Source organism: Perca fluviatilis, chromosome 23, assembly GCF_010015445.1.
Source record: "Perca fluviatilis chromosome 23, GENO_Pfluv_1.0, whole genome shotgun sequence".
NCBI classification, from domain to species: domain Eukaryota; kingdom Metazoa; phylum Chordata; class Actinopteri; order Perciformes; family Percidae; genus Perca; species Perca fluviatilis.
The window spans coordinates 10,248,061-10,265,085 of NC_053134.1; the positions used below are offsets into that span (position 1 = coordinate 10,248,061).

General features: G+C 41.0%; 2 protein-coding genes across 2 annotated transcripts in view; one reads left to right on the plus strand and one right to left on the minus strand.

Moving 5' to 3' along the window:
* Positions 1-1,697: 1,697 nt before the first annotated feature.
* uhrf1bp1l (UHRF1 binding protein 1-like) overlaps positions 1,698-17,025 on the plus strand; it is a 34,343-nt gene continuing 19,015 nt past the window's right edge. The window contains exons 1-3 of the mRNA XM_039792426.1: positions 1,698-1,741; positions 13,858-13,867; positions 15,807-15,845. Of these exons, the coding sequence (XP_039648360.1) occupies positions 1,698-1,741; positions 13,858-13,867; positions 15,807-15,845 (93 nt within the window). The remainder of the gene's footprint in view (positions 1,742-13,857; positions 13,868-15,806; positions 15,846-17,025) is intronic.
* On the minus strand, positions 15,925-16,645 carry LOC120553502 (complement C1q-like protein 2). Its single transcript, XM_039791995.1, has one exon. The coding sequence runs from the start codon at positions 16,602-16,604 to the stop codon at positions 16,068-16,070; it is 537 nt and encodes a 178-aa protein (XP_039647929.1). The 5' UTR covers positions 16,605-16,645; the 3' UTR covers positions 15,925-16,067.

Below are 17,025 nucleotides of genomic sequence, written 5' to 3' on the forward strand. Positions count from 1 at the left end.
CATCTTCCTGTAAAAGGCAGGTCAGTACTACGCTAATAGCAGACTTAACATTGTTCAACATTAAAAAACAAAACAGTACACGTGCATTCAGGTAGAAGTTTAGAAAAGACATTAAGACAGTAAAGTTGGGCTTTTGTTTTGCTAATTTACTGGACTGTATATAGACATTTTCCTTATAAAGAAATATTTGATCTAATCAGTAGAAATACGATCAATTCAATTTAAATTGAGTATAATTTTCTATTTAAAGACGTAATCTCCAAAATTTTCAAAAGTCACTATTACTGAATGAGGTTACACAAAAGTGGTTAAGCCTATGGCCCGCTGATCATAGTGTAGCAATATTTATATATTTGCACTATTACAAACTGGGTGTCCAGCGTGACATTTCCCAGAAGAAATGCTGTATTACAATTTTTCTCCATTGTATTAACACAAAAATGGAACTATGCAAACAGTTCTCAAAACTTGAAGCTAGGGCATCAACAACAAGACTCCAGACCATACGATGTGCCTATCTATGCTTCAAATGTCTATTTCAAATGTGACTAAAGGTGTAGTCCCAAAACAGGTATGTTACAGTTTCACCTGTGTTGTGACATAAGATATAAACATTTAACGTATACTAAACAATGACTGAATGAAGATAAATTATTTTAATTAGACTCAAATCTGCAATAATTAAAACCAAAACTTGTCTGGGTAATAATTATGTTTTTCCCCTGAGTAAGGCAAGGTAAGTTCATTTATACAGCATAGCACATTTTAGCAACAAAGCAAATCAAAGTGCTTTACATGAAACATGAAAGAGCATTTAAAAGCAGTCCTTTAAAGAGAATAGAAAATTAAAAACAAGATAAAATAGAATAAGGGAGGTAGAAAATAAAAGAATGTAAGTTACAGTGCAGGACAAGTCTTCAGCCTTGATTTAAAGAACTGGGGAGTTGCAGAGGACCTGCAGTTTTCTGGGAGTTTGTTCCAAATATGTGGTGCCTAAAAAGTGAACGCTGCTTCCCCATGTTTAGTTCTGATAGGGACAGAACAATGACTAGACTAGAATATATATATTTTTTACAGTCTTGGGTCAGAAAGCAGACCTGTCCCAGACGACCCGAGAGGTCTGAGTGGGTGGTAATGTTACAGAAGATCAGAAATGTATTTTGGCCCCAAGCCATTCAGTGCTTTATAAACCAACAGTTGTATTTTTTAAATCAATTATTTGAGTATACAACAGTATTCAAATGATTGCACTAACTCTATAAATGTAAACACCCACCTTAACCCCTATCCATATCTCTAAGTTGACGGGTTTCCCAGCACACACTGAACGCATCAAAATGCCCCGCCTAGACGCCGTGACAACAGACGCCGTTCCTCCGACGCGCTGTCCAGGTGTTCGGTGTATGATATTGCAGAGCTCAAGACCGTTTTGGAGCTTTATCAGCATATCTGCATGACATGGCCTAACGTGATATGTCTACGAGCCTGGCTGTCACTCGGACGTCTGAAATGCTGTCTTTCTGCCCTCTCTCAGAGAATGAAGCGGGAACACCGTAAAAATGAAGACTGACACGGGGGTGATAATTTGAGCTGTGTGTGTTTATACCTCGAGTGGGAAAAGCTAGCGGCTAGGCTAGCCAGCTAGCTCAGACAGCTTAGACATCCAGCGGAGGCTCGGATATCGGATTTGTGCGGCCATGGCTGGGCTCATCAAGAAGCAGATCCTGAAGCATCTCTCCAGGTCAGTCCTGAACGGTGTTAGCGGACAGGGAGTGGAGAGAAACGGACGGCGGAGGGGATTCAACTGTCAGACAGACGTTAGCTAGCTTTTACCAACAATTTTAATTTAACGTTACAGACGAGACAAAAAACAAATGTTATCGTCTGAACATGAATGGAGACGTTTCTTCTGGCCGTTTAGTAAGTTAACTCGCACCCCTGTTGTCTGTCAGACTGCCCCCTGCGTTTTCGGTTGACGTAGCTAACCCTCACTGCCTGAGACGTTGCTAGTGGCAGCTAACTTGCTAACCTTGCGCTGGGGTTATTAGCTGGTGAAGCGCTAGCTAATCCCATAACACTTTGCCTGAACAGGTTGAACCAGTCAGTGGTTGAATCAGATTGTTTAAAACAACAATCTCAGCGTTCACCTAAAGGCAAATGATGCTCTAAATTACGTAGCTGTAAAGCACACTGACCGCAACATAAATCACGTAATTATGAGATAACTAGACTCTAATTTGACATTAATATTTCGACAAATGTGAAGGCAAAGCCCAGGGTTTGCACTGGCTCAAGGGCAACTCAGCGAGGCGCAGGTTTCTTGACACATGTTTAAACCCTGCATATCCGGTCTTTTCACCACTGTGCCTCCTTATCAGAGACATCACATAGTCCACATGTACCATCAGCACACAACACAAAATCATTAGGGAGGGAAATGTGCTATACTGTCATCTTAATCAAACGCAATTGACAGCCTTTCTTGGCAACGGTAAGCACCCTTTTATGTATCTAGAGATAAATTAACCTGATACTGGTTCATGATCTGTTTAATGGCGCTGCCACTTGCTATGTAAGGCCCCTTTTTTTAATGTCTTGCTGTTATGGGCATCATTCAGCTCCACCCGCTTTACATGCATTATTTATTTATTTTCCGCTGTCCCTCAAGGGACTTTCAATGGACTTCTTCCTCGTTTTGTTCCAGTAGCAGAGCTTGAAACATGGAGCACTGTTTTCCTTCCCTCTACTAACCTGCTACTGACCTATAATGGAGCACTTTCAAACAGAAGAGTGTATTGAATAATAATGATAGTGACAGTATATTAAACTCAAAGGTGGACAGTGCTTACATTGAGTATAAGAAATGACAGTTGTCACATTTATATTGCAGCTCACAGATGACTAAGTCTTTAAGAAGGTCATCGGTATGCAGGTGGACGGGCTTGTGTTCTTGGCAAAAGAAAACACAAAGATGATTGTGCTTGGGGAGAAAAGTATTTTTGATGATTGAGTTGTGATTAATTAGCCACTTAATACCTTAATGGTGTTTAGGATTGCTTTGTCCTTCATACCCTTACACAATGCCATTTGTCTGCCTTCAGACACAGCCTTCAGTGGCATGTCCTTCATTGTCCTATTACTCTTAAAGTGTGTCTCTGTGTGTGTTGTGGCAATGCATAAGTGTTTCTGCACATGACTGTGCATGCCCTCAGCAGCATTAGCATCACCATTGACAGGAAATGGCTAGGAGAGTAGTGATGTCATCTGTCTTTGGGCTTGTCATGTGATCTTCCTTGTCCTGGCCTGATTGGTCTGGTGTGAGCTGAAGCTGACCTGTTGACGGTCAGCCAATCCTGCGCCGCGCGGTGCAATGATGTCACGGTGAAAGTGCTTGTGTCAGAAAGCCAAATCAGCATCACCTATATACTCTACTATGGCTGCAAATACAGTAGAGTATAATGCATGCTTGTATGATTTAGTTTGAGGATGGGTTGAAGATTTTGTGTGCTCAGTCGCTGCCTAGTCAGCATCAGCCAGGAATAGTTTGCACTGCTGGCTAGATGAATCATACACACTGTAGGTGTGCTCACGCATCATCAACAGGTTGTGTTGTAGGTGTCATCATGTCTGCTCAGCATCTGTGCTTAACTGTTGCAGAGGACACACGTCTGTCCAATACTGTCTGTGACCAGGACAAGCCTGTTAGAGTGAGGCTGCAGCACCATCTTTACAGCTCATTGACTCGGAACGCTGCAATGGCTGTTCCTCCTCTGGCCAAGACATGTGCACTGAGGCATGCATGACATATTAAACTAGATGAAAGGATCTTATTTTGTACAATGGGAACCTTCAGACGAAACATTGTGTCCCTTTTCATGTGCAAGGATGAGTTTGTTATTATTAAGTGACATGCTGGTTTGCATTTGTTCTGTGTTTTCCTAACATGAGAGTGCATTGATGAAGAAGGTCGAACTCAGGTAGCCCCTGGGGGTGATTAGATGTCGAGGTGTGTGTTTGTCTGCATTACAGACCGGTTTAGATTATCGACAGGAGGCTGGCCCACAGCCAGACAAGGCGAGATCCTATTATTACACACACAGACAAACAAAAATACAGATAATGGTTAATGATTTTTGATTAATCTGTCAATAATTTTCATGATAAATTGTTTTGTCGATTAAGTGTAAAAGGTACTTTCCCTTAGCTCAAGGTGACATGATTAATGTCTTGTTTTGTCTGACAAACCGTTCATAATCCAAAGATATTCATACAAAGATATAAAGAAGAGAAAAGCAACAAATCCTCACATTTTAGAAGCTGGATTTATGTTAAGAATGACTGACTTAAATCAAATTTCTAAATAGTTGATCAACTTATCGGTTAATCACACATTTATTCACAGTGTATTTTCTCTTTAGCTTTTTTTTGTACAGAACCAAAAAATGTCACACCCTGTTGTTTCTCACCTTATTTATGACCTTTGGGTAGCCTGGCTCTGCCCTCCTACATGCTTACGCTCAATTTTCATTTCCCTTCAGTACTACGTCTGGGTTTATAGTCTTGAGTTTTCTCCAGCGGTCCAATCAGCGAACAGAGGGAGTGGCTGAGAACGATGACGTTGAGGCCGTGCGCTAGAGTTGTAGTTCCGTAATGGCGGCGGAGAAAGATTCGAGCAGAGCTATTCGGTCTGTTGTGGCAACGCTGCCGAATATCCAGAAGTTAAAGCCCGAGCAAGAACAATCTTTGCTGAGTTTTGTTGGTGGCCATGATGTTGTGGCCCTCCTCCCCACGGAGTGGCTAAGGCGAATGCTAGCGATGCTAAGCCAACGTCACCACCAAATGTTAGTGATTGGTTATGGCAGATCTAGATTGGCTCTGGGCAGATCCAATAGTTTTAAACTTCAACAGAGTACCCACCTTCAAGGAAGTTAACACTTGTCAATGGAGAGTGGCCAGACTCTCTGTACAAATGAAATGTACCAGAGTCTGGTAGGACCAGGCTAGCGTTTGGGGCCCTCAAAATTTATTTGTGCTTAGAAATGACGACTGCCTATATCCATTCCATAACACCCTGATTACGGAGTATGGCTGCTTATTTCTGTCGCAAGACCCCTACACTACAGTCCTGCAAACTGTAAACGGCATACTTCACATCCTCAGATAACTCTGCTCATTTCTCCTCTCTGTGTAACATTAAAGTCCAATACTCAGTTTTTATCCTGTCAGTGGGGCTTTTTTTGGGGGGCTTTTTCTACTTTTTAATAGACAGGACAGGTCAGATATCAAAGGGAGAGAGAAGGGGAAGACATGCAGGAAACGGTCACAGAACTGAGCTAACCAGCCACGTGCTTTTAGCATTTTATATGATGTAATAAAGATGATGCATGTGGTTATTGGAAATCTTAGGACCGCTGACTGATCCCACAAGAATTTCATCCATTCAATTTCCAATCAGTAGAGAGGAGACAGGTTAGTTTAGGGAGCCATTTTCAACTCTGTGTCAGCTGTGGTTGAGCTCAAGGGATTGTTAGGCCAGTGTTTCAAAAGTGCTGTCCGTTATGTGCGCATACAACACTTGTGTTCTGAGATTTAGTGCCCATTGCGGTTTGAAAGATGAGTCCGTTTTAAGCTCTTGCGTTTGACTCTTTCCATCTTGCAGTAGCTGTGTGATGATGCACAAAAGTGATGAACTCCGCTATTTCCAGTGTTATCGCTCTCTGCTGGTGGGAAGGCTATTATGGCATGAGTCACGACTGACTCCCTTGCTGCGGGTGTCTCGTCAGTGTGTAGCTGTTAAAGTGTATGTGTGTACGCAATTCTGTTCGTGTAACATCTGACCAGGGTCTCTCCAGGCCAGCAACCTCTGCTGCTCTTGGGCCTTTGCTGCCAATATAAACTTGCTGCACTTTGACAGGTTGCCTGTGTGTTGTTGAATTGTTGCCCCTGTTGACATGTGCGTAGGTGTTAAGTTGGAGTTTGTGCACAGCTGTGTATGTGTGTCTTTGCACTTGTGCTGGTATGTAGGCTGGTAATTCATATAATCCCTCTTGATGATAACCTTGAGATGACGCAGTCTTTTTAATAACTGTTCTGTTAGGGCTGCATAATGTATTTCCGCAACACACACTTTAAGCTTTACAAGCAGCAGAGAATGATTTGCAGACTGTTGGCCCACCTTATTGCTGTAGGTTGTTGGAGCCATATTCTATCGGTGGAACGAGACTTGATTTGAAGTAGGTTTTCATCAACTTAAACTGCCTTTTTTTGTGAAGAGCACGGTAACCAATTTCATTGTATGTTACTTGCTGGACTTTTTTTTTTATATAGCCGTGAGCCCTCTAACAATAAAAGAACTGAGAGATTTGCCAATAAAGACACCTGGGTCCTCATGTATAAAAGACTGTGCAGCTTTCATACCAGAAGATGGCATACGGCCAAAACTTGAAAATACCTACGCACAGAAATATTCACATGTATAAAACCGGTCGTACGCCAGGTCCTGCGCACCTTTCCTTTTATACATGACAATCCACGTGAAATTGAGCGCACATGAATGACTGACTGACCCCGCCTTGCTTCCTCCCATAAATGAATATGGAAATTACTATAAATGCACCCCCGAAGTCATTCTTTGTCCAATCACAACGGGTTATCCCGCTGCAGACGAAAAAAAAAAAAAACTTTACTGACTGAGGTTGAGGTGCTGATCGCGGAGGTGGAGGCGAGAAATTTTTTTTCTGTTTGGAGGTTTGTCATCTTGGATAAGCAATAAAAGAAAAATCCCCAGAATGGCAAATGGTGACCGGGCGGTGAATGCACCGAACCATAGCAGAATAATAAAAAATAAAGTTTAATGTCGAAGTGGAAAGCAAGAGAATAGTGGCAGCACCACACCACTTACAGAACAACATACATCTCAGTGTCAGTCCAAATTATGCCAAATAAGCAGTTTGAACTCACTGATGTAATGCCATTTATTAAGTGTTAGTAGCTCAGTGAAACTGAGTCCAGCGCGAGGGAGACCTGACTCAGAGGAGGAGAGGTTAGTGAGGCCAGCGTCTCCACGGCAGGTGACGTGCGCACAGATCTGCTGTGCCACGCATGGATGAAATAATGAAATAGTAAATAGGACTACAGTAACAGAAATATGTGCAGAATTATGACAGTCAACACGGCCCATTGTTTGGTGGACCGGGTACACCTTGTTCACTTAATAGCCTACAAATCATCCACGGGATTAATGACGCATCACAAGAGTTAGTCCCCCCGACACAGCGTTTGTTCCTGGGGAGATGGATCTGTGCGTCCCGCCTCCTGTGCGCCATGGATGTCTGAGCCTCAGCAACTAAAGACTCACAGACACTAGGCTACTGCATTTTCCGTGTAATTTTCCGCGAGTAAGATATTTCATCCATGGGAAATACAGAGGATGACTGAAAGTATTTTCTAAGTGGATTTATCAATCATTTTCCGTCCTCATGCTTAACAGAGTTTAAGTAGCCTGCACATTAAACAGTTGTGTGAAAGATGTGAAACATTATCCACATAAATGATCAAACTTTTATGGAGTATCAGCGGATATAATTTTTTTTATTTTCATAGACAACGTTACAGACGTATGCCAGTAACTGTAGTGGAAACTTTATTTTGTAATGTTTAGTGATTTTCGGAACTTTTCAGTTAGAATTCGCTACGTTACAGAGCCAGAAAAGACTTTGCGGTCGGCCCGCACATTCTCACGACTGCTCAGCAGTTTGCGTGACGGCCCGCACATTCTCACGTCAAGTACATTTTTTTATACATCACAAAGTGTCCGTGAAAACAGCGTACGCAAGCTTTTCGTGCGTACGCAACGTTTATACATGAGGCCCCTGGACTTTGTAATATGCTCTTTTAATAAAACGCTAAATAAGCAAACGGTCGGATCCAACAGAAAGTTGGAAATGGTTCACATGATCTACCTTCAATCCAACTTGGGACGTCAACAGAAGATTCCTCCAGATGATATTATTTAACGCAAATATAATAGAGTAAAGATCGTAGACAACTGCCTGGTAATTGAGCAAAGGTTTACACACACATGGGTGTTGTTATTTTTAGGTTGGGGTGTTTTAAGTTTGAAATTTGATTTACCAACACCCTAACTGTAGGCAGCCAGCCTGCAAGCACTGCAGAGCTGCTGGCACTAACAGAAGTGCAATAAAGGGATAAAGAACATTTTATCTAGGACAAGACAATACAAATATATTTTGAGATCAACAATATTGGATTATGAAGTCGGTTGATCACCGTGTTAAACAACAGAAGAGCTTTTTTTTTTTTTTTTTATAAAATGTCTTAATTTAATTTGTTGGATTGTCTGTGTTTCACATTTACCACAGGCATCTTATAAGCTTCAGTGGCTGTCTGTTGGTTCTGTCAACTGGTCTCTAACTGAATAAAGTGCTTAGATACTCGTTACACTGTACTGTTGACACTGAATGGGCTAGGGAAGGATTTAGAGGCCAATTTAAATGTCACATTCTCCATTTCCAAGCCAAGCCTTCTGCTTCAACTGGCAGGGAAGAATGTGGTAACATCCCAGACCCTTTTTTTTTTTTTCTTCTTCTTCTTCTGGGAAACCACACTCCTAAATCCCAGAGAATGTCTCCTCTATTTCTTTCCTTTTTTATCTTTAGTTTCTTTGTGTCATTTCCTTTTAATTATTTCTCTCTTTACGTTGCCACAGGCGTGGTTGCTAAAACAAGCTGGTTGTCTGTTTGAGTCACTCTGGCCATCTTCCCTTAGGCTCCTCTCTTGCTGGCACTGATGTCATCAGCCAGCGCCACGAATGCACCGTCAGAGCAGGAAAAAAAGTGTCTGTTTCCATTCACAGGATCCACAGACATCAGCTTTTAAGGAGTGGTGGACTACAGTCTGCTGTCCGTGTAATTGTGGTCAAGGGAAACCATTGCAAGATCAGCCTAGTGTTGCGGACATCTTGAAGTCGATTTACACATATGTGATGCCACGCAGTGATGCTGTTTATTTCATCATGATTCATTTATAGTAATCCATTTCCCTTTAAAATGTTTCCCTTAACAAAGAAGACAGTACATGAGTAACGGGTTAAAACTAACTTTTACAGAGAGGAATTTGGGCATGGACTTTTGCTGTTGAGTGGTTAACTTGACATCTGACAGGCAGACAGACCCCTCTCCAGCCAGTAGCTGGTCCTAATCTTTTTATGGGCCTGGATTTGGTCTGGTGAGCTCGTCCCTGCTGACTGGAATAATGGCTGATGGCAAAAGAGGGGGAGAAGAAAGGGAAAGATGAATGTGTGTGAACTTAATACCCTCTGCCTCATGCTGTTGTTCTCAGTAACGAGAAGGTGATTTAGCTTATTTAGCGTTAGTAGCCTTGATATTAGACAGCGGATCAGCAACATATTATTGTTGTTGTTGTTGTTATTATTATTATTATTATTATTATTATTATTATTATTATTACTACGGTGTTGGTTTATTTATGACTGGAAGAAGGGGCAAGGAAGCGAGAGGTGGCCCTGGAGAAGCCAGATAAGGAGCGAGCGAAGCTAGCTGGCTAGCTGGTTGATACTTGATCAGCAGCAGGAATGAATATTTCACTGCTCACAAGGCTAAGACACTGAAGCAACAACACCCACCTCTCAGAGACAGAGAGTGTTTCTATCTGTTAGTGCATGTATGCCCAACATTATTTATTTGTGTTTGTTTGCGATAGTATTTATATTTTTTTTGTCTTGTTCCCTGTTCCACTGCACTGAGTCTCTGTTTAAGTCTACTGCTCCAGGTGAATAATTTACAGGTTACATGTTGAATTGGAGAATACTCTTAAAACTGCAAGGACAAGGTGTTGAGTGGAAAGAAGCAGGAATTTGACAGACTACGCGTATTAAAACGTGGGCAGCTAATTCATAAAGCATTGCTCATGGGTCAGATTTGTTGTCTTCACACTGCAGATACTGGGAGTCTCTGTGCACCTTGCTATGTCTTCCATCAGTGAAGACTCAGACCATCAGAACAAAAAGCCTTTGTCTCTCTAAAAGTATCCTGTTACTGAGTGACTCCGTAATCATACATCGCCTTTTTGAAGGCTGGCACTGTTAATGGTCTTCTTGCTGCACCTGTGACTTTATTCAATATTGATATTGGGCAAAAATCTCAGCTGTATTTGTGCCATTATTCACATTATTTAGCTGACCAGGTCATGACCTAATCAATCTACATAAAGTACAGTTTCTTAGTGAGTGTTTTAAAAATGCAGTTTTTGCTATCAGTTACATACATAACTCTTGTGGACTGCCAACTTAGTTTTTAGGGGCCACAGCAATCCCTGATCTTATGTTACCTTACATAAAAATGTATTCCAATAAAAAACATAAAATGGGTTATACAGTTTTTAAATCTGGGGAAATGAAAGCACTGGTATGTCAGTGACTGTTTACATGCACATAATATTCCGGTTTTTGCCCTTATTTGGAAAAGACAATATTACGACTGTTTACATGACTAATGAAAGTGAATATTCCACTAATATTCCCGTTTACATGTAGCCGTGAAAAATATATATATTTTTTTCAAAGTTTACCAGCGGTGGCGGACTTGTTGGACCGTGCGAACACAGCGTCCCTCCTTCATTCCTTCAACCAGCTTCTTGAAAAGGTCGACGTAGCGATGTGTGCGCATATCCAAAAACCTGTTCATATCTAAGTCTTTGATAATGTTTAAAGTGCCCATATTATGAAAAAATCACTTTCTGGGATTTGGGGTGTTATTTTGTGTCTCTGGTGCTTCTACACGCATACAAACTTTGAAAAAAAACAAAACATCCATGCTGTTTTGAGTGAGCTACAGGTTTCTGAATGTGTCCTGCCTTCATTCTCCGGGTGAGCTGGTCAAAATCTGCACTGCTTTTTACGTCACTAGCCGAAACGAGCTGGCTAACCGCAACAGTTAGCAAAACTGCGGTTAAAAAACCCGATTGAGACGCATATTCCAAATGCACTGTATACATGTCCAAAGAATGCCTCTATAACACTAATAATACCGGAATATCCCACGTCTTAATCAGAAAATGCTATATTCGGAAAAAGGCCTTCGGAATATACAACCGGAATATGCTGTTTACATGACCTGTATCAAATTCAGAATATTGTCATATTCGGAATAATAGTGGAATATTGGTGTGCATGTAAACGTACTCAGTGGTACTCGATATCAGCAGGTTTCCTGAGTTTAGGTATCGGAATTGGTATCCAGGTACAAAGAGATGGAACAGTGCTACCCTATTTGAAGTCTTACTGTTGCATACTTCCTATGGTGTGAGAGCTGTTTTTTTTCAATATTCTACATTATATTAAGTTTTTAGGGCAAGGTGTTGATCCTGAGCACTTTTTGGCACCAACAAAAATATATGCATCACATATCAAACTATCATGTGAAGAAAGATGGCGTTGAATGCTTTGTCAGATTCTTAGTCTTGTTTACTGAGATTTCATAATGTAAATAATGGAAGTTTTTTATATATCTAATAAAGATGTAAGGAAACAAATTTAAAGGTGCCTAGCCGTACAAAACAGTTTTTACTTGCATTTTTTTTTTAAATATGTTAGGTCCACGTGTGTTTGTGTTATGTTGTGAATGTGAAAATGAACTGCTACCTCCTTTGTCAGCGCTAGCCACTGAAAAGAAGTAAGCAGAGAAATCAGGCCAATTACAAAAGCTGTTCAGTCTGACATCATATTGCCTGAGCTCATTACTATTCATGAGCTTGCCCAGTTGGGCTGGGTAAAGGATTCTGACAGCCAGGCTATCATTGGCTAGCTGTTAGCCAATCAGATTCAAACAGCTTAGCTTGTAGGAATATTAATGAGAACTGGCAGAAATCGAGCTGAGTCTTCCTGTAGGCTTTCTATACCACGCTAGAATGGCTTGAAACAAGGTAACCAAGGCATTTCTTCCACAAAAAATGTTAGAGTCCATGCTAGAACTTCAGACATTACCACAAAGTATTGAAATATGTGTAGCAGGGCACCTTTTAAGCATTGTAATGTTATCAGTGCTGAAAATCAGGTATTGAATTGCCAGAAGAATTTCACATGATACCCAGCACTATTGTGATTTGAGCAGAGTTGCACACATTCCCCACAGTGTATATCTTAGTGGGGCAGTAAAATACTAAAGCTTTTAGTCTGTCTTGGTTATGTAGGTCTAATCTTTGATCTGTCTCTTTTACAGAGACACATATTGCAAGTGTGTGAGAGATTAGCTAAGTATCTAGATTAAGCCTTCCTGTACTCTGTATGTATTTTAAAAGTGAGTGTTAAAGTGGAGAACGCTGTAACCGGCAGCCGCAAAATGGGCTGCAATGTAACCCTATGAGGCAATAGCGACCGCCAATGTACGCCCAAGAAACAAGTTTTTGGCACTGCCAGGCTCAGGTTGCTTTGTGACTTTATTATGGAAAGATGGAGAAGTTGCCGTTATTCTGCCATGCTTTAGTTTGTAACTTACTGATGCCAGGTCAACAAAGTAACTTCAGCTAATATCATTCATCACTCAATACTGGACCAATTTTGGACCAAAGATTTGTTTTTACATTTGTCACTAACATACAAATGCATGGGAAAATAGGGTCCAGGTTGAAAAATACAGAAATTCCCCTTGAACACTACTACCAACTAGCTCAGATCTAGTACTACTCTAGTGCTTTACCTATTCAATGCGATTGTTTTACTGCAGCGTTACATGACCACAAACCACAATGGCTGTTTTCTTGGAGTTCCAGCGTGATATAGATTAATACAAGGAGGACATACAGTATTCTGCACATGTCACAGGATGAAGGGTGTGTGGCTCGTGACAGCTAGAGAATGTGAAATGAATACTACCCCTGTTTTAAGAGATTCCATTAGACTGGTCTGCGGAGATGCACAGGTCACTATGCCATTTAGAATCTGCCCTCTCTGCTAACTATTAACCCATTATCAAACACTTAGGTCATTGACCCCGAGTTTGTGTGCTCAAGTCTATTTACATAATCTAAAAAGCTAATGGACTAAACACACATAATCACTACAGCATACAGAGACCTATATACACGCATCATTTCCCCAAGACACTGAGGTTATAAATATCAATACTGGCTCCTACCTTTTTAATTTAAGGTGAGTTTTGGCACCTTATCATCTGATGCAGAGTGAGGCTTGAGTACACTTTGTCCTTGCTTTGGACACCGTCTAGCATGGATCTCACAAACGCCTATTACCCTGAGCACCGACATATAATATACTGTCAGACCGAGGCCTTTACCTCACCTCCCACTGTGCAATCTTGTCTGCTCCTTTTTCTTTCTGTCTTTAAATCCTCTATATTATAGCTTAAACACTCTGTACCTTGATCCTCTCTTCCCCCTGTCATTATCAGATTAAATGGTTACTATGGAAACAAAGCTAACAAGTACAGTTAACAACAAAGCTTAAATGAAGAGAAAACCTATTTTTATGAACGCGGGTTTCAGTTTATGGAGGATTTATTTTAATACTTGTAGCTGGGTTAATTTTCTCTTAGTATGACTTCAACAGAAATCAAGTGTTTTTGAGTGTGCTATTAAAAATTATATGAATTATGTGTTTTTTTTTTTTTTTTGTGTGTGTGTGTGGGGGGGGGGGCCCCCCCGTTTTTTTTTTTTTTTTTTTTTTTTTTTTTTTTTTTTTTTTTTTTTTTTTTTTTTTTGTTGTTTTTTTACTTGTGTCATATTGCAAGAATAAAACAACAGGGGGAGGGGGCCCCCCCCCCCAAACCAAGTGGTTTTCTCCTTTTCTTTTTACAAGGCCAGCGCCATCAGGGTGAGGGACACAGGATATGTTCAATTTGTTGAGCTCTCTCAGATAGTTGGATGAGAGAATTGTTACCACTAATTAGAGTACATTACATTAAATATGAAGCTACAGCCTGCAGCCGGCTATCTTAGCCTAGCATAAAGACTGGAAACAGGGGAAACGGCTAGCCTGGCTTTGTCCAAAGGTAACAAAATCTACAGGCAGTCAACACCCCTTTTACACACAATCACACCTGTTGATGATTCTTATTAAGAGCTTCATTGCCCATTCTCTCCAAGGACTCTGATGAAGATATAACCTTACATCGAAACATTAGTCACTGTTATGCACCTTAAAAAATAAAACTATAAAGTAAGAAGACCTCTGTGTTGCACTGGCAATTTTTTGTTACTTTACACTGTTTTGTCCTGCCTTGGTTGCACCAGATTGTTGTGGTTTTCAGAAGCACAGATAATTCTCTTTTTTTACCTGTAACAAAATCTACCTACCAGCACCTCTGAAGCTCACTAGTTTATATGTTATATCTCTATTTCCTGGTCAAACACAGTAACGTCCTTCACCGGCAACTGTGGAGAGACAAGAAATATTCTGGTGCAAAACAGCAAATTATTGTTTTTACTCTTCTATTTTTGTATGGATTAAGCAAATTAGAAATGATGTGTTTGTTACCGTTTCCCCCAGTTTCCTGTCTTTATGATTATCTTAGCTAAACTGGCTGCGGGCTGTAGCTTTTATATTTAACAGATATAAAAGTTATATCCATCTTTTAACTCTCTGCCAGAAAGCAAATAAGCATATTTCCCAAAATTCCCAACTTTTGTCAAAACCAAATTATAGAGATGAGATTTGTTTTTCCATGTATAAGAGCAGACTCTGACACACCCTGGAAACCGTGAATGGAACAGTCATTTCCATCATGACTGGACTTTATTCAGACCAAGGTCCACTTTCCACCTCTTCTTTTATTCCTCCACCTCATTTTTCTCTCATTTCTTTCCTTGTTCATTTCTCAACCTTTCCCTTACACATCTGTCATCCTGTTTGTATCCCCATTTTGTTGGTCATTCCTCCTCCTTTGCTGTCTTTCCTCTAAGTTGGTCTGCTGGCTTGAAATAAGTAGTCTCTTGTATTTACTCAACACAATTGCTGTGTCATTGACAGTGTGTGTTGCATGCATCTATAATACCCACATCATTTACAGTAAGTGCGTGTGGAGCGTCAGATTTCTCACTGAACTGTTGAATTGAAACCTGTGGTACCGCCTGGCTCCAGTTTAAAGTGCATTGCAGTGTTTATTGTAACAGATGTATATCTCACTTCCTCACTCGTTAGATCCCCTTCCCCTATTTGTGTCTTCCTGTTACAGAGGCGCAAGACTGTGACAACCAAATAAAATCAAATAAAAGTATAGAAATATAGTATAGAAACTGCAATAAATGTTTCTGCTCTGATTACTCAAAGTGACAGGCCAGAGCTAGCACCCCCAGCTGGCACCTCCTAACAATTATGTGACAGAGGCAAGGCGAACAAAATGTGTCTCTAATTCCATTAGAGCCACAAATCCTTGATTCTTGATTTATGACTTCTCAAAGAACGAGCCACTCTGTGGAAAGAACTGCAAGTGAACATAAGCATTTAATCTCTTTTTATATGTAATTTGACACAGACTTGAATCAAGAGGCTGCATGTTGAGGATTAATGGCACAAAATGGAACGAGCTGCCAGTCAGTCTAGACTCATTGATTTCTTTTTCTTCCTTCATCTCTGAGCAAACTTGCCCTGCTGCTTTTACTTGATTTAATTCTGTGCAGTTCAGTTGCATTTCGTTTGATATGTACATCTCATTGAATGGTAATTGGGAACACTAGAAGGCCAAATGCTTGCTGTAGGGATCACAATGCTGGCAGGCTGAAAAGCTAAGCCACTGTTCTGTTTTCATTCACAGATACCATGGACAAAGTTGAAGACTCACCCAATCTCTTTGGTAAGTTTCAACTACTACACTCACATAATCAAAACATGTCATTGAGAAGTTTTTTCTTTCTACATTTGATTTCATTTAAGTCATTGAATCTTACGAATAAGTACCACAAGTTTACAAAAAATAAAAAACTATTTGTGTTTTATATTATAATAGAACCAATTAACAACCTGTACCCCTGCGTAATTTACTTATTGTCCATCACATGTTAAATGACGCGTTTCATCACAAGGTGAAGAGCAGGAAGCCGCTGAAGGTGTTGTAATAATAGCCGTCGTCGTAGAGCACTCTGTTTGCGTAGAGATTCACAAACACGCTGTCTCCAGCCTCCAGCTGCACCACGGCTGCGTTGGTCGCACTGTCGTGGCTATCGTCGCCCACAGTGTCCCAGGTTGACACCATCCTTTGGCTGTTCATCATCAGGGACACCACTGAGTTGGGCTGTCCGGAGTTGTTGTTGTACATGGTATAGCTGAAGTAGTACATCCCCCGGACCATGGCGGTGAAGATGCCCGTGGCGGGGTTGTAGCCACCGCCGATGTTGGAGAGGATTCTTTGATATTGCAGTGGTGTGTCTTGTTCAAACGGACCAATCGAGCTTCCTAAAGCAGCGGTGAAAGCCATCTTCGACATGCTCACAGATGTGACGTCTGCGAGTTGCTTCAGCTGCTCGTCCTGAGCCTGGTTTATCTTCCGGAGCTCCTCTACCTGGCTTTTGTAGGACTCCAAGTAGACTTCGACGGTGGCCATTTTCTGCATCATGGCACCGAGGTTTTGCTCAAGCGTGACATATGTCTGGGTCATGGCTGCGAGCTTCTCCCTCATGGCTGCCACCTCGCTGAGCAGGGCGCAGGTGTCAGGTTGGCAGACTGCCATGCTGGTCCCAATCCCCAGGTGGCTGTAATTCCCATTGCACAGACAGCTGGAAACCAACATCAACAGGAGAAATATGCGCTCCATTTTCGAACACTCGTCTACACAAAACCTGGATATTGCATGTGGTCCTCACTCCTCCATATATATATATATACTTCCTACACCTGGTGATTTGCAACATGTTTGGCATGCTGTCTTGATTATAATATTACATAAGGTATTAGAACAAACTTATCAGGGGAACATAAAACTATAACAAAACCAATTTATCAAACATTCAGCATGATTATCACTACCACATAATACA